This window comes from Wyeomyia smithii, chromosome 1, assembly GCF_029784165.1.
Source record: "Wyeomyia smithii strain HCP4-BCI-WySm-NY-G18 chromosome 1, ASM2978416v1, whole genome shotgun sequence".
Lineage (NCBI taxonomy): Eukaryota > Metazoa > Arthropoda > Insecta > Diptera > Culicidae > Wyeomyia > Wyeomyia smithii.
The window spans coordinates 165,879,042-165,901,406 of NC_073694.1; the positions used below are offsets into that span (position 1 = coordinate 165,879,042).

Sequence of the window (22,365 nt, forward strand, 5' to 3'; positions counted from 1 at the left end):
CTTCTGTTCTTTAACCATTTGGCTGAATCATTTTCAAATTTATTCACTTCTGTTCGAGCGTCTTGATAGAAAAATTTTCACTACACTTTTCATTCACTTTCACTTTTCATTCACTTTCACTTTCACTATTTAATTCTATCACTTTTCACTTTTTACTTGCAAATACGTATTTCGGCACTGACATAGTGGCTTCGTCAGTGCTTATTTGGACTGTGCAGAAAATAGCGAAACCCCAAGAATTTTATACCTAATTAGGTAAACGAATGGGGCAAATTTTAACTCAGAGAACATAAGCAACTTGAGTTAGGTAGAGAAATGTGTGGCCTGGTGATCCATGCCTGGTCAGGGAGTTTTCGGTAGAAATTTAAAAAGCCAAGAGAAATGATTACCCTGATCTCTGTTAAGGAGGGTAGCTGGGTTTTGTTTGAAAATTTCTAAACTTTCTGCGACATCTAATTTCCAAGGGGATGTTACTGATTGAACTAGACTAATGTTGTCGGTAGTCATAGCATGATCTTCATGAAATATATGTTCGGCTATTTTGGATCTGAAATGGTGAGTTATTCCTTTTTCTGAGTCTTTCTCGGCCTTTACAAGTTCTGAAGTATGTTCCTTAAACCGGATGTCTAAATTTCTTTTTGTTTGGCCAATGTAGACTTTATCACAATGTGGACATGCAACTTTATAAACACCCGCCTTATGTAATTTGTCAATAGTGTCTTTAGTAGACCCCAACTAGTCCTGTGCGCCGCCACGCCGCGCCGCCGCCGCCGACACTTTTACGCACGCCGCCGCCGCCGATGATTTGAACTCGCCGCGCCGCCGAGGAAATTTTTACCGCGCCGATAGTGATTGTGTATGCTGGATTTCTTTCTGATCATAGAAATACCGCAAATCACAGCCGATAAGGGAACACTCGTATCTTAAGTAACGCGGAATTTGGCAATTCTTAATACCCCGTTGTGGTCCCCGTGGTTCTGTGGTTAGCGATGTCGGTCGGCTAGTTCTCCCACACGGTTGTGATATCGGGTTCGATTCCCGATCAGGTCGAGGAACTTTTCGAGCTGGAAATTTTCTCGACTCAGCACTGGGGCTCGGTGTATCGTTGTACTTATCCTACAACATACAAAATGTGCCGAAAACAATATCGATAACGAATTCTCTCAACTAATCTAGTTGATCGAGACCGCATTAGCCCCCCGTGCGATATTGTTAATACCTCTTCACTTCGACGTAACGCAATTTTGCATGGTGGCCTCACGCAGTGTAACACTTCGCTAAGTACCTCCCCTGTATTTACGTATTTACGAAGGGTACGGGACACGACACATATGGACGCTAGGCATATGGATGTTAGGCATAGTATGCAAGGCATACAGACGCAAGGCTTAATGGATGTGATGCATAATGGATACGAGGCATACTGCCATACGGCATAACGGAACGGACTGGACGTGAGGCCGAATGGACGCGAGGTCGAATGGGCGCAAGGCCGAATGGACGCGAGGCTGAAGGAAACGTGGCGGCACTAAGCTGCCGTGGTTTCCACAATCCGTGCCGGCCGCCGACCCGCCGTTGGAAGCGGCGGCCTCTTGCACACAAACGACTGATCTACAGATTTGCTAGGTCTACTCAAACAGAGTTCTCAATTTTTATGCGTATGAGCAATCTGGGAATGTTAAAAAAATTAAGAAAAAATGATTAGTGGTTTTTCATCTATTTTTTGGTAGAGATTTTAGTTTTCTCTAGAATATTAAGTTTTTTTTTTTCAGATCAATATGCGAGAATTGACTGGAAATCGCCTATGTTTTTGCTGAATTTTCCTTACTTTGTTGCTTGAACGTTAAGGCATCGAAAAAAACACTTTCAGCTATTTTCCATTACTATGGTGATATTTGCGTATTTTTCGGTCAGAATGGATCGCTTTCGACCCATCCTATTTAAGGGTGATTTTCATAGTAATGACATCACATAGTTCATGTGATTTTGTTGCTTTTTTCAACGCTATTTCGAGCGAACAAAAATTTTCCAGATGGTAATGAAGAATCTGTGGAGTTTAATAAAGAACTTTATTTGAATGAAAAGAGTATCCCATTTTTTCAGTTGTTCCATGGTCAACCTAACAAAATATATGAAAGTTGAAAACGACCCTCTAACGTAAGATCAATCGAATTTTCCCAAAGTCGGTCTACGGTTAATCAAAATGAACTCATCGACAAACTATCTATCTTTTTTTTTTCAAAACTGAACGTCTTTGGAAATAGTGTTCCTTGCAATTTTTTTGGGATTTACACTTGTTTTACTTTCTCTGCTTGGTTTATGGTAAAATGTTTTCTACGCCGCCGCCGCCGATGATATGGTCGGCGCACAGGTCTAACCCCAACTTTGTTTTAATTTGATTATTTCTACTACTGTAGATAATATCGATACCAAATTTTCTAATTTTTTTACGAAGTTGACGAGTAAAACTGACGTCATATTCAACCACTACTCTTTCCCGATCTTCTGTTAGCGGAGTGAGTGTTGTGTGAGATTTCCTATGTTGGATTCGTTTCTTTTTATCATAAATGGCTTGTATGTTAAGAGCAAAGGGGATTTTGTTGAAAATTTAAAATCATCGGGGGGCATCAACACTGGCGAGATAATGGTTTCTTTTGATGTCACAGCACTTTTTCCGAGTGTTCCAGTGAAAGAAGCTATAAATCTTTTGGAAGATTGGCTTCATTCCCAACAATGTGACAACCCTTGGAAAACTAAAGTACGCAGTTACTTGAAGTTAACTCGACCCTCAGAACGAATAAAAATCCATTGCCTTGTGTTGTTCTTGCTGATCTCAGTGAAATATATGGGTATATTAATTATGTTGAAAAAATTGTTTGCGGCCGTATTTCACTAAAAAAAAAATAGGAACCTCGCTCCATCACCACAAAAAAAAACAATAATTTAAAATTTCTACTTTAATGACAGTCATCGCCCGACAACATCGTCTGGGGCGCTGTCATACTATCCCCAATTTGACACATGCATAACGCTGGTATAACGGCCAATGAGGTATAAACATATTAGGAAAAAGAAGACATTTGTTTGTTTTAGTAGTGCAAAATAGACAAACAAAACATGTAATTATTTTTTTAAATCTACCAAATATTGTTTTTTCCACATTGCTTTCGGAGTTCTACGTCATCAATGTTGGATACAAAAGCCTTTTAAACCTGAGATTTAAACCATCGGCTCTACCTATAACCAGCGCGAGTACGGTAGCAGATGTGTGTTCTAACCTAAAAACGATCCCGCATAATTAATAACCATAAAACGTGCCTAATAACTAGTTCGGGATATAACAACTAGTTGCGGGATGGTATCATTCGAATTTCATTGATGTCTGTGATGATAGTTTTAATAAAACACCTCGATTGAATAAATCATATCAGATTAACAAGAAGGATAGAAAAAGACCAAGGCGATTTCTGAAGAGTTTAAAAAAATTATCGTTCATATTAAAGCAGGCAGTTTTTAATACCTCAGGTCTTAATAGAAAAGTCACTGTAATTGAAAATTTATTAAATTGTTTACAAATTTATACAAAACAGATTACTGTATATGTGGTAATATTCATGTCAGCTTACTTCAATTATAAAACTCACGCTTTTTGGATTCACGGCTTAAACCACAATTCATATTAAATACAAAGAATCTTTAAACCAACTTTTCTTTTATGTTGTAAGTTATCGCTTACCACCCCAGCTTTTACGGGGCCGATTTAACCGGCGGGCGGTGTAGCACCGGGGTACTTTACCAAAAGGGGGTTAGATTGGGTGGAGATAAAATTTAATTAGGACAAATTAATAAATAAATAACAATTAAAAAACAAAATAAATAGAAAACAGAAAAGAAAACCTAGCACTAACCTACTCTTCCGCCCTCCTCGCCGATTCGTCGCAATGGTGGGTTGGTGAACTCAAGCCGTTGGCCGTGAACTGTTCAGGCTGCTCGCTGCTGGCGTGGCGATCCAGCACTCTGTGACAGCTTTTTAACCGCACTGACGGGGTGTATTTCACGATGGGGCACACACACGGTTTCACTCCCGGCGGTATCGAAAACGGCACTCCGACTCGCGTTGGTTCACGGTCACGTAGTCACGGTCTTCAGGTTTTGCCGGTCAAAACTCCTTTTTACAACAAAATGCGTCTTTTCTCTTCGGCGGTACAGAGCGATCTCCTCTGGCGTAGCATCCAAACAAACCGGCTGACGTTTTAGCCATCACTTTCGCCGGTTATGCTTCGCCTTTTTTCTGCTCCGGGAGGAGAAACGGAACCTATTTTTATTTCACTCGCGAGACATTTCACACCGATAATTTTAACCCTATCTACTAAAACACTTATCACAAACTTTTAAATAAAATCTAACGAGTTAACTACTAATTAAAATTAACATGCAGTGGCGAGTATGTTGCTTGCCACAACAACAAAAATCAAAACAAAACTCCTACACACTGACTAGCAACATATATTTACACGCTCGGCGTTGTTTACACAAATTTGTGTTAATTGCAACCTCGAGGGTTGCAATGTAACAATGATTTTTCAGTTACCTTATTCGGAAATACTCATTATGATAAAATCCATGCATGCAATTAAATTGAACATATTTTCAGAAACATAATATTTCCGCGCTTTGGTGCTCGCTGCCAGTTTTGAAAGTTTACCGTTTCTTTTAAAGCACTTCCGTAGCTGAACACTCACCTAACTCACTAAAAACCTCGTTCTAGTCATGCACGGGTTTGGTTACACGCTATCAAAAAACGACGAATGTGCGTGTTTTCTATTTTGATCTATTTTGATTGTAGTATTCGTTTCTGCCTCCCAAGTTTAGGTAAAATGAAATTGTCGATAATCGCACACAAATAAAAATAAAAATTGTAGAGCTATGCGGTGTAGTGTAATTGTTGATAATAATTTTTTATGGTTGAAAAATAACATGACAGTGGAAGTACCAATAACAGTTACATTAAAAAAACTGGCACCCACGAGGAGAATTTTATTACGTGTCACTTTCATAAGAGTGATATCCGTGATATTAACCGTCAATTAGGTGAAAGTTGCGGTGAAACTCTCTTTTTTTTTTTTGTTGAGGGGTTTTTAACTGCTAAGCAGTCATTCAACCCATAGTGAAACTCTCGAAAATTATATAAATTTGCTAATAATCTCAACCAATTTTACAGAAATAGGTAGATTTAGTGCAATGGAAAACGAATGTGCTAACTTGCACTAATTTTTGATAGGAAAATGATTTCACTGTAACCTAATGGTGATGACACCAAGCGGAAAAGGGGTGGCACTCGGGTTTCCGCCCCGGGTGTCACCTGGTCACGTTACGCTACTGCTCAATGTTAAAACATTAATGTTATGTTGATCAAATTTATTGAACAGAGATATCAGAATTAGCGTTACTGTCATCCATGCCAATGTGTGATCATGTCTGCATAAAATTATGTAATGAAGAAAACAGTCAACGTAATTTATTCCATCGTCGCGCTCCTCGTCCGTTCGCTGTCGATGCGGCAACTCCAACTGTCAAAAGCTGCGAACATGCACGCACACACACGCGAAAAAAACTCGAATACGTCGCGAAAAGCCATCACCAGCAGTCAAAAACTGGAACACACAATCCTAGCTCGCGGTACCGAACGATTCGAAGCAGGCCGAAAAAATTTTTCGCTGTATTTTCAGTGATTTCCTGTGCTAAAAACTCCCCGTCACTATTCGCAAAATGTTGGCTATCGTTAGCCCTGTCTGGATTCGGTTGTTGTGCCGCTGAACGCGAACGTTTAGGCCGTAAAAATTGCTTGAAATATATCCGCCGTGAGAAGTTTGCTTAGTACGGAGGGTCTTTTTCTTTCACTTTTCCACGCAGGGCGAGACACAGAAAGAAAGAATAGAGAGGTGCTTGCCTATCTGGCCTGTACTGCTAGCGACATAAGCAAGAAGAAAAAGAAGAGAAGAGGTTTTTTCTTCATCGCCTCTTTTTGTTAGTTTTAAAGTCAACAGAAGTGTGTGCAGAAACGGCGATTTTCTGGGGGTGGGTTGAGGATTCTCACAGGAACCAATTGCGGAGGACGGCATTATCGTTCCGAGCCACCAGTTTGCCGATGCAGTGAAAATGTGCGATGTTTGTGCAGGGTTTTTGAATCTTCTTGGGTCATGTAAGTAGTGCTCACTAGGTACATCACACTGCCTTGTTTTCACAGTGATGGCCATCTTTGAAAACCCTGCTTGGCCGTCTGATTTTCTCCGACTTCCGCAAATGTAAGTAATGTATTTTATTTTTATCTCGTTTCTAACCGTAGATGAAGCCCGTCTGGCGAGCAATGAGACGGAACATCCAGTATTTTTGTCTAAACGTGAAATCGAGGTTGTTATTGGATACATCCAGTGCTGGCCGGTTCGGCAATGTATGTGCTGTTACCGTGATCCTAAGAACTTTGAGAGGTTCAATTTGGTGGTGCAGGCCCTGGTTTACTTCACGGTTTATCAGTTGAAAAACATTAGGACTTTGCTGGAGCGCGAAGAGCTCAGATGTTCTGTTAGAGACGAAGATAAAAGCGAGTCTGATGGCTGCGGTAAAACTGAGTCTGGCAAGGATGAGGAGGAAAAGGAGCGGCAGGAAGTAGTGGAGGAGCAGAAGGAACGAAGACAAAATGCGTTAACGGAAGCAACCCTACATGACGACAACTGGACGTTGTTGGATATGGAAAAACTTTTACTACTATCCTCAAAAGCATTTCTACTAAACTTTCCTTTGTACGTTGCCTATAAGCATGGCGTGCACGCGAGAATGGACGAAATATCTCCGCAAGAAGCACAGACGCTTAGCATATTTTGTGATCTGCATGACAACGAAATACCGGCCTTTTTACTGAGAAATGTTTCCTTATTCTGCACATCTGGTGGATTTGATGCTATGATGAACAGCTTTGATCATCCAAATCTGCCTGTTCCAATAGCGCACGCAATCACCGCAGCGATTTCAAATCTGAAACTTTGGATCAACTACCGATCGATCATTCGGTTATTCATACCGATTAGAGTTAAAATTCTTCAGTATATGTGTAAACTGTCTGATCAAGATTTAAGATCACCGGCAACGAAAGCGATGGCAGACTTTATGTGGACTGCAATCAAGGATCCTCTTGATTCGCAAATAACTTTTGATACTGAAGGTCTAGCGCTAGCATTCAAGTATTTTACCAGTTCTACACTGACAATGCGTTTGGCTGGAATGGCTCAAATCAACGCTCACATCAATTTATTCAACGAGATTTGTACCACCGAAACAGTTGCCGAAGTGGAAATTGTAGGCCAAAAACTGGCCGATTGGCTAACCGAAAACCAAATTATATCCCATCTATTCGGTCCAAACCTTCACGTGGAAGTTATTAAACAAAGTCACATTGTTTTGAATTTTTTGGCTGTCGAGAATCAAATCACCGAAGAACATATTACTTTGATTTGGCAAGCTGCTCAGTTAAAACATTGCTCGAAACCCATTTATGATATCCTACCGTCGCTGGTTAAAAACCTTGCGCCTCGTCCAGCTTCTCATCTTTACTCGCTGCTTTCCCGTCTTGATCCTAGAGATCACACCGAACAATCTATTTACATCGCATCGGCTTTAACTAAATTGATCTGGGCCCGCGATTGTTCGCGTCTAACGCTGATGGATTTAGCTAAAAACAATGTTCTGCGTGAAGCAGCCGCTGCAGCTGCGGCGGCGGCCGCAGCGGCACGTGAAGTCGAATTGCCATCAAGTTCGGAAAACTCCGTCTCTGTTGACGGCAGTAATAGCGAAGACGAACCCCAGGAGGATGATAGCTCCGATCCCGATCATTCAGTTGCAGCCGCAGCAGCAGCTGCTGCCGCTGCAGCTTCTTGTCGTGTACACAGAGTGCAGCCAAATGTAGGGGCTTCTACAATGGCACCCGTGGCTGGTCCATCGGGCCTGGGGCAAAAGAGCACGGCTGCTGCCGCTGTCGCTGCTGCCAGTCTTATGGAAGCGGATGAATCAGACTCGGGAGTGGCTGTACCACCACCATGCAAACAAGCCCGGCACAAGAATTGTTGCGATGAAACGACTGACGGTAAGATACTATCTAACATTAACTACCTAGTTTTCTTCAATCATTTTCAATCTACTGAATTGTGAACTATTGTTCGCGATCTTCGATATATTTCAACGTCTCCTATCGTTTTAGTTCTATGGAAAAAATTAACTGTTTATTTTTTCGTTAACAGACAGCATCAAAGTAGAACCGGATATCTATGATGTCGATCAGCGGTTGAAAGAAAAAATGTAAGTTCAATAAAGCGGTTCTGTTCGATTGTTGTTATAACGTGTTAATTCTCATTACAGGCGTCTTCCGTTGATGAGTCGATCACTGGCTGTTGCTGCCGCGTTTAACGAAGATGCAGGAACAAGCAGCGAAGAAGACTGTTTGGATATGAGCGAGGCGTTCACAGCAATGCGAAAGAAGATGCTTCGCAAAAAACGCAAAAAGATCAGCGGATTAACGCGCAAAGAGCTGCAAGAAATGGCGGAAAGTGTATCCGATGTAGAGGACAGTGATCTACTAGCGGCGATGCTGCCGGACAGTGATTGTAGCGATACGAATTTGCAAAGTACAGTATTGCGTCACATGGGTCCGGGAGTGGCTGGTCCCAGTGGCAGCAGCGGACCACCCGTCGGAGATGACTTGACACCCTTCATGGGTGCAATGAGCGAGGGACATTTGATCAATTTTCTCAATGCAGCTGAAAATGACGGCAGCTGTTCGTCTCCATTAAGTAATAAATCAGAAAAAAATATGGGTGATTTCGATGATGAGGATTCGCCATGTGAGGAGGAGTTGGTAGAATTGGCAGCACGAGCACAATGTTTGCATCAACAATTTCCTTTGCCTCGACCTCGTTCGTTAGATTCCCGCATGGTACATGGGACATCGCCACAGGATCGGACAAATACTCCGAATATCACTCTCACACGATCACATCACGAGCGGTTGTCTAGTTCGGGCGGAAGCATCGGTCCAGTGACACATCCCATGACCCCAAGTGCATCCAGCAGTGGAACACCGACTTCAACCGGTGAAAAAAGTAAACAATCAACTGCTGGTGGAAGTAAGACACCACAAGCACCCACAAAAGAAATGCTGTCCGTCACCACCACCAGTGGAAGTGGAGGAAGTGGTGGAAGCGGTGGAATACCTTCCTCACCAAACTTCCGCTTTCCTGATGTTTGTCAGCCAGGAAATACACTGCTATGGGATTTACTTCAAGACGATAAAATTGTACGCTAACAAAAATAACATGAAATTCGTTCGTATCATTGATTAAAACTGTATTTTAAATTTCAGGGACAGCTTGGTGAGTCACTAGCACTCGAAGCGGAAAAGGTTTTGGGTACATTGCTGTGTTTCCACACTGACAAAATTATCCGGACTCGGTTCATCGAGGGGTGCTTGCAGAATTTAGCGGAAAACAAAAGCGTTGTGACCAGTCTTCGATTACTGCCAAAACTGTTCGCATCCTTTCAGCAGTTCCGAGATGTTACGACCCATCAGGTGGTTTTGTGGGCAGAACGACACCACCGAATGATGCACCATTTCTTCAACAATCTCAAATATTACACCAGTGGAATCGGTCGTATGGAACGACAGTCCAATTTACAGGAAATCATACTGAATCAAAATGGAGTCCCGTTGTACTCACACGTAACACAGATACAGGTTCGTCTACAGTTTCTCTCGTCGGTGTTCAGTGACGTTGGGTCGCCACGAAACTTCAAGCTTGCTCTTAGTCAAGTCGATACCCTATGGACATGTTTGGCCAATGATTCAGAATGCAGTGATTGTTTGTTCGCGTGGTTGCACGGACAGGTGAAAGGTGGCGATACCCATGCTCTTGGAATTAACGCTATCCAACATTTGTACTTGAAGAGGTTGTCCGAGCTGAAACCAGAAGGTATCTCCATGGTAGCCCTTGGGCTTTTCCAGCAACTTTTTACATTGGGCAGGGAGGATATTATTAGCCAACCGAATGAAGGTCAAGGATCCAGTGACTCTGTTGGAATGGAACACTTGTGGAAGATAGCACTAAGAGCCCATAACACTGATGTTTCGTTGACAGCAATACAGTACATCAACACGTACTACATGGAAAAGCAGCTTAAGTATGAACATCAATTTGTAGCCCAGTGCATGAATCATCTAACACAGGCTGTCGAGGAGCTCACCCGTCAAGGATCTGGATCGGAGAATGCACTGATGTGTGTGCAACGAGCGCTGATGTTGTTGAATACGCATTTGGAAACATTTCGCAGACGATATGCCTATCACCTCCGACGGTGGGCTTTAGAAGGAAAAGAAGTTGGTGCCCACAGTGCTCTACGTAGTGAGGGTCCCGGTCCTCCAATTAGAATCATCCTTCAGCCAGCTGGAGTTCCAGAAAAATCGGTTCTCCATCTTCATGCCACCGATCTGGTAGCCGATTTGAAAGCTGAAATCGGCAAGTGGTGGGAAACCGTACAGGGAAATGTAAAGACTGCACACAACGAAACTGCTTCCAGGACCGGATCCGACGCAGTACTAGGTTTGTTACTTAGCGAAGGTCCATTACGAATTATCACCCAAGGCCAGGAAATAACTACGGAGTATGATGAACGTAGTCTAGCCGATGTTGGCTTTAAGGACAACCAAATGGTGTATGTTTCCATGGGAAGCCGCGGTGGTCGTCGGCGTGAGCATCATGATCATCCTTCGATGCAACCGCCACCTGCAAAAGACTGTCTACCGACTTTGCTACTGCTGAAGAGTCCATATTTTGAACAACTATTCAAACTGATGCAAACATTAGGCGATATGAAATTGGTTGGTCCTGGCGGACGTATGCAACCGAACACCAAGGCACAACTTCTCTCTCGAAGAGTCTGGGACATTCTAGCTGTGCTTCCGACAGCACCATCATTCCTTAATACACTTAAAAATCTTTCGTTTGAAGATTCCGGAAGTGGATCAATCAGTGATCACACCTCATCGGACATCCCACGTTACAGTTTGAAAGAAATCTTAGATCCTAGAAATCTACAGAAGTTCATGTACTCATTGCATATTGTGGAAAGCTTGTGCAAGTCCAAGTTCATGGGTAGCTGTTGTAGTGGTCTAGCAGGTAGTCCGGTAACGCCTGGTCCGATTGGAGTCCCGATCGCAGCCACCTCGGGAATGCCAGGCGGTTCACGGTCAGCCATTGGAACTAGCGCAGCTAGCGCAAAGAGTTTATCGGTGAAAAATCAACTGAAACTAAAGATATCCACTTCGAAATCGCTCAAAATGCAGAATCAGAAATTAGCAAAGCAACAAACTCAAGCGCTGGCAGTTGGTAGTAGCGCATTGGCAACGACTTGTTCTGACGGAAAGAAAGGGTCGTCACCGTCTTCGAGTGGCGAAAAGAAATTTGATATGGGCGAAGGTGGTGGAGAGGGCGAAGAGAAAAGTAGCTCAAGTGAAACGGAAAACAAGGAGAACAAATCGGCGTCCGATGTTTCGCCGGAAAATTTAGAGAAGAAGGATGATAATGGAAAGGACGATCAAGTGAAGGGAGAAACCTTGTCGGCAATATCTGATACAGAAAATCGGTGAGTAATTTTCTGATCATGTGTGTGTTAATCTTTGTCAGAGAAGAAATTTCCGAAGATGTAATCAGAGGGCTGTTTTTTAGTTTTGTATATTCTGATAATAAAGATTTTCTTGTTCTAACGATAAACACACACTTAGATAAAAAATAACAAATAAAAAATACAAATATCATATGAATTAAAAATTAACTAGCTGAGCGTGTTAGAAATTATCATTGACTAAGGTCATTAGCCACATACGAGGACTACCGGAAAAAGTTGTCAATCTTTCGATATCCACAAACATTACTAAGTTCTATGCAAAACATTTATCCTCAATATTTCATGTCTTTTGCAGGGCTTCACCCGACCAGCCAAACGTCACAACGGTAGCGCAGCCAAAGCTCACTACCAGCCCCCCAAATGCCTCGATGGAATGGAGTGAGCAGTTTCTTCGCTGCGGAGGTCTCGCTCACCTTTACCAAATCTTCATATCGGGTGTGCTGCAGAAGCAAGCCAGTGCCAAGGACGCCGGGGACGATGTGAACGAATGGCGACACGACTGTCTGGCCAGTTTACTGCGAATCTTGTGCCTGCTGGGCATGGAAGAGTTCAAACCGGAGAATGAAAATGCGATCGTCATACCGAAGCTAAATCGCAATACGCTATTGTTGCTGGAGGTTCGAGTTACACTGGAGCGAATCGCTTCGATTTTGAACGAGGAATCGCAACCATTGAGTTTACATCACTTCAAAACTGGATTGTTTGGTCGGGCGCAGGTCATACATTATGCCATGAATCTACTGGTGTGCTATGCTCATTCACTGTCTGAAGTTCGATCTACACTGTGGAAAGTGGAAGCCAATTTAGCTTGGGTGCAACGTTTGATTCTTGATGATCCCGAACCCGCCGTACGAAGAGAAGCTTGTGCTGCGTTGTATCGAATGTGTTTGGGCAATGGTCAAACCTATTACGAACTGATGGCACCTTTGCTGTCAAAATTGGTAGCATTACTGCCGCTAGCAGAGAAGATGCGACCACAGATTCAAGCATATCATCTATCACCGGATGAGGGAAAGGAACCGTATGGCCCTGCATGCCGGGATTACTTTTGGTTACTGTGTCGATTGGTAGATTCTTTGTCACCAGAATTGGTAAAAGACTGCGGTGGAGAGTTAAGCAGAAAACCGTCGTCTACTGGTTCGATTGGAATCGAATCGATGTGTCGGCAGGTTTCGAAAAGCATTCTCGATCGAGATTATTTGGAAGGACGCCATGGCAGCCCAGATGATGGTCTGTTTGGTTTGCTAAATCTGATGGCTAATCTAGTGAAGTTCGACCCGCAGTTCAAATTCAGTGATGAAGGTCAAGAATTTATCGCGAAGATTTTCCAATCGCTCTTCGAGCTACCATCGCCGGAAGATCGTGAGAAACCGAAGTGCAAGAGTCATGGTGCTCGTGCCGCAGCTTATGATTTATTGGTTGAAATGTGCAAAAGCGCCCCGAAGAACTATCTCATGCTACATGGCAAACTATTGCAGCAACATCGTGCAGGCCCCCATTCACCCTATCCGTGGGACTACTGGCCCCGGGATGAGGGACGTTCTGAATGTGGATATGTAGGCCTCACCAATTTGGGTGCGACTTGCTATATGGCGTCCTGCATTCAACACCTTTTCATGACTCCTCAAACCCGTGATGCTATCCTTTCGATTTCGCCAGACGCACCCCAGAAGCACAAGGCAACGCTCTACGAGCTGCAGCGAATGTTTGCCTATCTGATGGAATCGGAACGAAAGGCGTATTGTCCGCGATCGTTTTGTCGGGTCTACCAAATGGATCATCAACCCCTGAACACTGGTGAGCAGAAGGACATGGCAGAGTTTTTCATCGATTTGGTATCGAAACTAGAGGAAATGACCCCTGAGCTGAAGTTTTTGGTTAAGCGAGTTTTTTGCGGTGTCATCAGCAACAATGTGGTGTCCTTAGTGAGTTTTGTAGATGTTAACCTTTTTTAACTAGTTTGACTCAACTCATTCAATAGTATACTGATATAATATTGTTAATTCTGTAGGATTGTGGACATGTTAGCCGAACACTGGAGGAGTTTTACACTGTGCGATGTCAGGTGGCTGATATGCGTAATTTGCACGAATCTCTGGATGAAGTCACGGTGAAGGATACACTGGAAGGTGACAACATGTACACCTGTTCGCAATGTGGGAAAAAAGTTCGGGCAGAGAAACGTGCCTGTTTCAAAAAATTACCGCAGATTTTATGTTTCAACACGATGCGCTACACATTCAACATGGTGACGATGTTAAAGGAGAAGGTCAACACCCATTTTAGCTTTCCAATGCGGCTGGACATGTCGGGATATGTGGAGAAGACATTAATGCCTCATCATTACCAGGAGGAAAAGAGAAAGTCCGAATTGAGGAGGTCTTCTTCGAGGAACGTTAGCGAATCGAGCACTTCTGATGGTGGAATGTTGGTCCCTGGTGGAGAAGAGAAAAAAGAGGAAAAGATTAGCTCCAGTGATGGCCAAGATTGTCAATTGGCTTCCTCGTCTTCGGTTCCGTCAATGAATAATAACGAAGCCTTGGAAAAGGCAGAAATTCAGAAGCAACAGCAGACACTCGACGAGGAAGATTCGGAAGATTTTAACGAACACTACGAATACGATTTGGTTGGAGTGACGGTGCATACAGGCAATGCCGACGGTGGGCATTATTACAGTTTCATCAAGGAGCGCAACGAGGACAGTAATCCGAATCACCAGGAACGATGGTTTCTTTTCAATGATGCCGAAGTAAAACTTTTCGATCCATCGCAGATTGCGGCAGAGTGTTTCGGTGGAGAAATGACAGTAAGTATTTATTTTTTTCACAACTGGTTGCAATTTTTTTCACATCCTGTACTATTTTTGTAGAGTAAAACGTACGATTCGGTCACAGAGAAATATCTCGACTTCAGTTTCGAGAAAACCAACTCCGCTTATATGCTTTTTTACGAATGGCGCTCAAACCGAGGCACTAATATTCAGCGTGATCAGGCGGAGCATCCATCTAGCAAACCATACACTTGCACATCAACGTCATCTTTTGCCTCGGTTACATCATCCAGTTCATCGGGATCAGTTCCGGCTACCACAAACGCTAGTGATTCTGCTATTCCACTGTTCGTCACATCTGGTAATCAAATTAGCGATCCCGGTAGCAGCACAAACTGCGGCAGCATTCTATCGTCAAGTGATAGGAAAATGGGTTTAGAATCTGTTGATGAATGCAAAGAATCGCAATCGAAAGCCGAAAGTGACAGTATTTCAACAATTTCAATCCCGACGCCAGTATCAGTAATCCGCGATGAAGAGCAGACTGAAAAAATCACCCACATACATCCTAGTGAAGTACCAGCGGTAGTAGACAACCTAAATAATCTAAGTAAATGTGATATAGATGTTAAGACTAGCATTAGAAGTGATACTTCCGCCGTTCCATCGCTGGCGCAATCGTCCTCGTCGCCATCACCTTTAGCCGCACTGCAAGCCAGTTCATTGAGTATCCTTCCACTATCGGGTCCTCTGATGGGACCTAGCATGCTACCATCACCATCCTCATCGTACTCGTCAATTTCGTCATTGTCCGCACTAACAGCTACTGCGGGAGGAAACGTCGGATTGCCGCTCAGCGCAGTTGTTCAGCAGCCAGCGATTTCCAGTGCTCTCCAACCCTGCTCATCGTCGTCATCATCGTCAGCTTCCTCTACTTCATTATCCTGCGGACCATCGCTTGTCGGACTCATCGGCCGACTGGGACCACCGCCTAAACGAAAGCGAAAAATACTCAGCCAGGAACTGGAAGAATGGATCTGGCAAGACAACCGACACTTTTTGCAGGATCGGAACATCTTCGAGCATACGTATTTCAAGTAAGTTTGGTATTTAGGCTCTAGCTTTTTGACGTTCATCAATTACGTTCTTTTCCAACAGTTTTATGTGGCAAATATGTGGTCACATTCCGCAAACCTTACTAGCTTTGCCAGACATCACGTGTATAGCAGCCCAACTGTCAGTGTCATTTTTCATTGAGACATTCATTCATGCTAAAGAAAAGGTATTTTAGTTGATTACAATCGTTGAACTTGAACGATAGATTTCTTCCTTGTTTTTAATTTCAACCAGCCAACGATGGTGCTGTGGGTCGAGTTACTTACCAAGCAATTTAACGCCAGCCAGGAAGCGTGCGAGTGGTTCTTGAGTCACATGTCGGCTGAACCGTGGTGGCCGGTGCAAGTTCTCATACAATGCCCAAACCAAATGGTGCGACAAATGTTTCAGCGGTTAGTCATCCATGTTATACAACGATTAAGGTAAGTGCTCCCTGCAGCAGTTTACAAAAAATAGTATGATGCCTAACTACATTATTGGCATTCTAGGCAAAGCCATAGCGCCCTTTATTTGAAGGTGGAAACTGATGACGAAGGAAACGAAATAATAGGGAACGTGTCTTGTGTGACGCGTTTTATCAAATCGCTCATTATGCTTATGGAACATGGTGCTCGCGCTCATTTACGGCATCTTTCGGAATTTTTTGGTCTACTGTACGAGTTTTCGCGAATGGGAGAGGAAGAGGCTCTCTTTTTGCTGCGAATTAATGTTATCAGAGGTGTAGCTGATTTTTATCTGGGACATAAGGCTCAGGACTGCGTAAGTTCTTCACTCACTTTTTGTTCGTGTACATACAAGCTTAATCTACCAATTGTTCATTATAGATCGATACTAATTCCGACAACGAGGACAATTCATCGGATGAAGCTTTAACGGTTGATAAGAACCGCCCTGCATCATTGGATAAAATGATAGCTTTGGTAGCGTCACTGGTGGAACGTTCGCGTGGTCCGGATCTAAGGTTGCATCTTTCAACCCGTGATTATAACGCGATTGCTGGTGGGAAAGGGTTTCCTTTTCTCTATCAGCAAATTAAGGACAACATCAATCCACATCAAACGCGCCACTTGATTCACGCTCTTTGTCGATGTGACGAACGGTTAGCTGGTCAAATCATTGCCATGCTTTTTACGGCTGTGACGAAGCATACGGAACTGTGTGGACCCTTTTTTAAATTGTTGACGTTACTGACAGAATCGACCGGTGGCCCATCAGGGTTGCCATGCTTCTCGCAACTTGTACTGCAACGTGTTTGGGATGCAGCAGAGTACTGTCCTCAGTCGGCTTTGGATTGGTTAGCTGTCCAAGCGCCCCGAAACAAAATCGCTCATACCTGGATTCTCCAATCAGCAGAAAGTTGGGTGGAAACGTTTCTGCTGGCGCACAACAATGCCCGAGTTCGAAACGCCGCCGCATACCTACTAGTTTCGCTAGTTCCTTCGCAGAATTTCCGCACCAACTTTCGGGCTACTTCACATCACAAACTAGCGATACATACAGCTCAGCAAAGGGAAATTTCGTGCGAAGCTCAGCTCATCTTGCATACAATTTTGAACCTTCTATTGCGATTGTTGAGGTCCGCCAGGAACTACACCGATATAAGTGTCCACGGAACCACCAAACTTACTGCATATTTCAATTTGATGACATACTGTTTAGTGTCAAAAACAGAAAAATTGATGGTTAGTGTTATAATTGAACTAAGTTAGTGTTCAATTGAAATTATTATTATTTTTTTTTTTTGCTTTTCAGCTCGGTCCGCATCTACGAGCACTTTGGGAATTGTTCCATCCACGGCTATCGGAACCATCGGTACCGGCTCATCACAACAAACAAGCTTTGCTCGCATTCTGGTACCAAGCAACTATCGATTGTCCAGAAAACGCACTCCTAGTAGCAAACTGTCCTGATATCACTAGAAATATTGCGTTCAACTACATTCTGTGAGTAATCATACTTTGATTTATAGAATTTTTGTTTTAATTTTAACTTTACACAGAGCCGATCACGATGACTCGGAAATCGTAACCTATAACCGAGCGATGTTACCGGTTTACTATGGTCTACTACGAATGTGTTGCCAGCAGAGTAGACTGTTGACGCGACAACTAGCAGCCCATCAGAATCTGCAGTGGGCCTTCAAAAATATCACGCCTCATCCGACGCAATATCCGCTTGCAGTGGATGAACTGTTTCGGCTGATGACCCTCTTCGCGCAACGACATCCAGAAGCAACGGAATCGGAACAACGAGAGGTTACCATATTCCGCAGGACTACACTAACAGCCTACTTGAATGGACTAGATGCGCGGGTGTCATGGGGAACGTTGATTGCAGCTCTTCGAATATTGGTCGACAATGACGATGACCGTTTGTTTGTGGTTCTGAACGGGGGAATCACGCTTTGTTTCGATGCACTGCATACACTGCATTCGATGTACCATGAGGCAACCGCTTGTCATGTGTTTGGTGACCTACAAGAACTGCTTACTGAGGTGATATTGCTGATCAGCACACTGCGAGCAAGTTGTCGAGAACAAAAGAAGCGACCACCGCCAGCTTTAATGAAGGGACTTCCGGATGCCGTGCGGCGGTTAGCAACACTACTAAATACATTCAACCCGCCAGAAATGCGCAACATCGCACTGGAGGTGCTTAAGGAACTGGTCAAGTGTGCACCGCCGGAGATCATCAGTACTGTTTTGGTTCCATTGCTGACCCACTGCCACACACAGAATGTTTCACACACGATCAGTCCTCTTGGGTCGTACTTTCCGCGACGAGGTATGAAAGCAACCTGGCCACCAGTTTCGAAGAATACTCCTCGTCCGCCTAGACCGATGGTTCAAATGAACATACCGCAATCGCAGATCTGTGAAAAGGTAAGTTGATCGCGTATGCATCTATTGTTTTTGTCGCAGTTTTCAACATTTTGTTTTTGTAGGGGCTTGACAAAGACTTTGACCTCGCATTGGAACTGTTCTATCGGCCGTATCATGAGTTCTTAGATATAATGTTCCGCGTGGCGGTAACTTCCAGTCAGTTTACCGAAGCTCTGGTGCACCTGTCGTTGTTGACAGGCATTGAGGCTGTTGTGTTGCATTTTAACGTTTTCGCCAAGTTTTGGGTTGGCATTTACAACAATAAAACTACCAACAGGTGAAGATTTTGCTTGCAAAATAAAAAAACATATTCATGATTTCTATTTTTTTTTCAGGTATTCTGAATTGTTGATAAAAAATCCTCTACTGGTGGACTACATCGATGATATACTGAGAGATGAGAGACTGTCACTAAATGATCCTGTGATTGCGAATTTTATTGAAATCTATTATCCGAAGGTAAGTTTTTTTTTGTTGAACGAAAAGGTTCCACACTAACTTGATCTATACTTCTAGATCAAATCACGTCTTGTTGTTCCTCGGCTGCTAGAATCTATCTGCCAGTTATTACCGGACAAAAGTAACTTGGAAGATATATGTGGGGATCTGCAAGCAATACGCATCATCGGTCAACGTACCGGGATTCCGGGCGCGGTTAAAACCCTGTTGCAAAATTCCCTGCATGCGGTGCTGCTTCGGTTTAAAGACGAAATTTACAGTGATGGTAAGTGATTCTGGTTATAATGTGAACAGTGAGTTGACCTCGCTATATATATGATGATATTTTACAGAAGAAACACCACCGAAAAAACGTAAAATGACTGCTAGTTCAGGTCAGTGTGGAAGCAGTTTGGCTCAGGTACAACACCCACTGTTACAGCCATCTGCAGAGCCAGAAGATTCAGGCGATCCGAAATCGATGGCAGAATCCCTTCAACAAGACGAACAAAATCAGTTTGACAGAGTAAATCATTCCAGTGAGGAAAAACTAAGAGAGAAAAGTGTGGAAGCAGACAATGCTTCAGTAAGAGAGCTATCAACGCAAGACAACAGTACTGTGAGTAGTGAAGATAAGGTCGCTGGAACAGTCACATTAGAATCTAAGCAGGAACGCGAGGGACAAGACACTGAAGAAGGTAAGGCTGAATCGGATCGGGGAGGTATAACCGACGACACTGAAAACAAAGTTCAATATGAGGATGTAGAAACACGTAGTGAACAGCCTGCAATAGAAGAAACAAGCAAGGTCTCCGCCGGCGATGACGTGGATAAAACAAAACAAGCGCTCAATGAGCAGGAAATGTACCAGCGAAACCTTATTAAAGACATTGAAAGCCATATTGAGTTGATATTCGAATGCTTAGATGACGACGACGTTGATGGGCAATCGGCAAGCGAGGCTCTGGTAATGCGGTCGGCTAATGCAACGATAGAAGAAGATGAAGAGGACTCGGAGGCAAATAAAAGTAGAAGCAGCTCACTGGCAACCTGTCCCAGTCCGAGCAAGATCAAGCGAAGGAATCCGTCTGACGAAGAGTCGAGCAAGAATACGATTGGAGATCAATCGGGTGAAGATTGCAGCCGGAGCGAATTGTAAGTAAAAGCCGCACGAGAGGCGCGTAATAAAGGATTTGAGAACATAGTAGCATATAGTGTGTAGCCAGCCAGCTGTATCAAGCAACATTTCGGAAACCCAAAATTGTGATGTTTTTAAAAGGTAGGGTTATTTTTTCTTTTTTTAACCAAAAATATATGGCAAGTCGTACATTCTAAGACATAAGAAAATGCTAGTTTTCTTTTTTTTTTTTCAAAATCGTATATTATATATATATTTTTCGGAATCGAAAAAACAAACAGCAAATCCTCTCATTGACGATTGCGGATAGAATGCCTCTTGATGAGTGCGAATTAGATGATTGCAGCGCAAAACTAAATTTCACTGTCAACTACTTGGTTCCATTTTAAGGGAAAGGTGCTCGTGTATTTTCATAGTAATTACGTTTCTTATCAATATACCAACTTTTAATAAAAAAAACATTTAAGCTCACTCATGCAGTTGACGAAACGATTAGCTTTTAGAAAAAAAAAATACAATACAGCCGTTTCACGTTTGTTTTCACTATACTCTTTTTCATCAATATATTAAGATTACAGTTAATTTAAAAAAAACGCTATTATCATTGATAATATTATATTCTAGATCATTACAAAATGAATAATATTGAAAATTCGTATTTATTAAACTAGCTAGTCTACAAAATGTCCTTAAGTTTTGTTGTATCATCCTATTTGAATATAGCGCATAAGTTGATGTTAAGCTGCAAAAGAAGCTAAAACCGAAATGAATCCGAATTTTATTCTGCCACTTTTTGTTGATGTGTATTTCATTCTGCACTACCACTCCGGGCGGACTTGGTTCCGTGAAACTAATTGGTACGCTGAATTCGTGACTAACTTATTACTTTCAAACCAGATCACTGAAAGTGATACTTGGAAAAGCTCAACTATTAAAATATCTGCCTAAATCAAAAGCAATCGCTACCGAATTGAAAACTGAATTTGGCATGAAACCGGGAAAACAATTGGATGTCAAACGAAGCTACTTTGTAAGTGTAAGAAAAAAAAAACATGCAACATTTAAGAACGAAATCCATTGAATTCATACCTACATACAGTTATAGATGCAGTGACAGCCGATGAAGAAATTACCAATCGTTTTATTTTTTCAAAGTTCTCAATGTTGTATTGAATAGGGCCACCACACGGGATAAGATCAAACATTCTGAAACACACAAACTCACATGCATACACAAACTTTCAAGTAATTATGATGTACTGAGACTCTTGAGAAAAAATAGGAGGAAGTTAATGTTTTAATTTTCACAAACGAAAAATACTGTTGTAAGGTTTGTCCTAGCTTGAAGAATCCGACAATGAGCTACAGTGCCCTATTCGGAAAGAAAGAGCAATCTTATATTTTCCTTCGCTTCAACACCTGTCAGACCTGTCTCCTGTATGATTATCCATCCGTTTTCGATTAGACTGGAATGATTATTTATGCATGACCCGTACTAGCGCGGGGTTCATGATAGTTATGGTTTAACTTTAAAACGGATTATGATGATTGAAAATGCATCAGTTGTTCAAGTTGAACGATGTGGATAATCGGTTGGATTTTCATCGTGGAACGCTTCTACAATGTTGAAGGTGATTGTGCTTAAATTTTTGAGATTGTCGGTGGTACAGTCGGTAATTGTAATCTCGTTTCATTTTTCACTTTCTGCGGAGAGGAATCTGTTTTTTCTTCAAAAATTGACTTTCAAACTCTTATTACACACCTACTACTAGCACAACATAAACAATGCTTGATCTGTTCATTAACCGCATTCAACAGCATTATAGTTGGAAAATCAAGTAAAATCGTCAACTCTGAGAAGATAGTCATGTTTTGATTCAAAATTAATGTATGACTTTTGAATCATTGAAAATGTGAGCTTTTGTTTATAAATTAATATTAAATGGTCATTACGATGTTAAGACAACGATAAATAACAAACAACAACATTTAGTTTGAAAAAACAAGAACGGATTCGCTTTATTCACAGAGAGAATAATGTTACTAAAATGAGGAGTCAAATTAACGCAGACTATCTTTCTAGGGTTAAACTGTTTTGGATGACAAATGATCCCATACGACATCACCCGCCAAAAAGGGTTAAAATTGACTTTAATGATAAGAAGTGCGTTAGTCGTTCAGTAACTTGATAGTTTGTGAAAACTTTAGTGAGAAACTTGGTCGAATGCGAATGGAACATTCTCGATTATTTCGCCGTGTGCCGGAGCGGCACATAACAGCGTCTGATTTGAGCT

At 42.5% G+C, this 22,365-nt stretch overlaps 1 protein-coding gene across 1 annotated transcript; it reads left to right on the forward strand.

Moving 5' to 3' along the window:
• Positions 1-5,639: 5,639 nt before the first annotated feature.
• Positions 5,640-21,389, forward strand: LOC129718710 (ubiquitin carboxyl-terminal hydrolase puf). The gene is made up of 18 exons (XM_055669754.1): positions 5,640-6,202; positions 6,347-8,137; positions 8,292-8,349; positions 8,410-9,343; positions 9,410-11,685; positions 12,023-13,652; positions 13,739-14,533; positions 14,597-15,594; positions 15,656-15,779; positions 15,848-16,035; positions 16,102-16,372; positions 16,438-17,295; positions 17,366-17,556; positions 17,613-18,495; positions 18,558-18,772; positions 18,831-18,954; positions 19,012-19,219; positions 19,287-21,389. Exons 1-18 carry the CDS (start codon positions 6,160-6,162, stop codon positions 20,090-20,092), a joined length of 12,393 nt encoding a protein of 4,130 aa, XP_055525729.1. The 5' UTR covers positions 5,640-6,159; the 3' UTR covers positions 20,093-21,389.
• Positions 21,390-22,365: the final 976 nt, after the last annotated feature.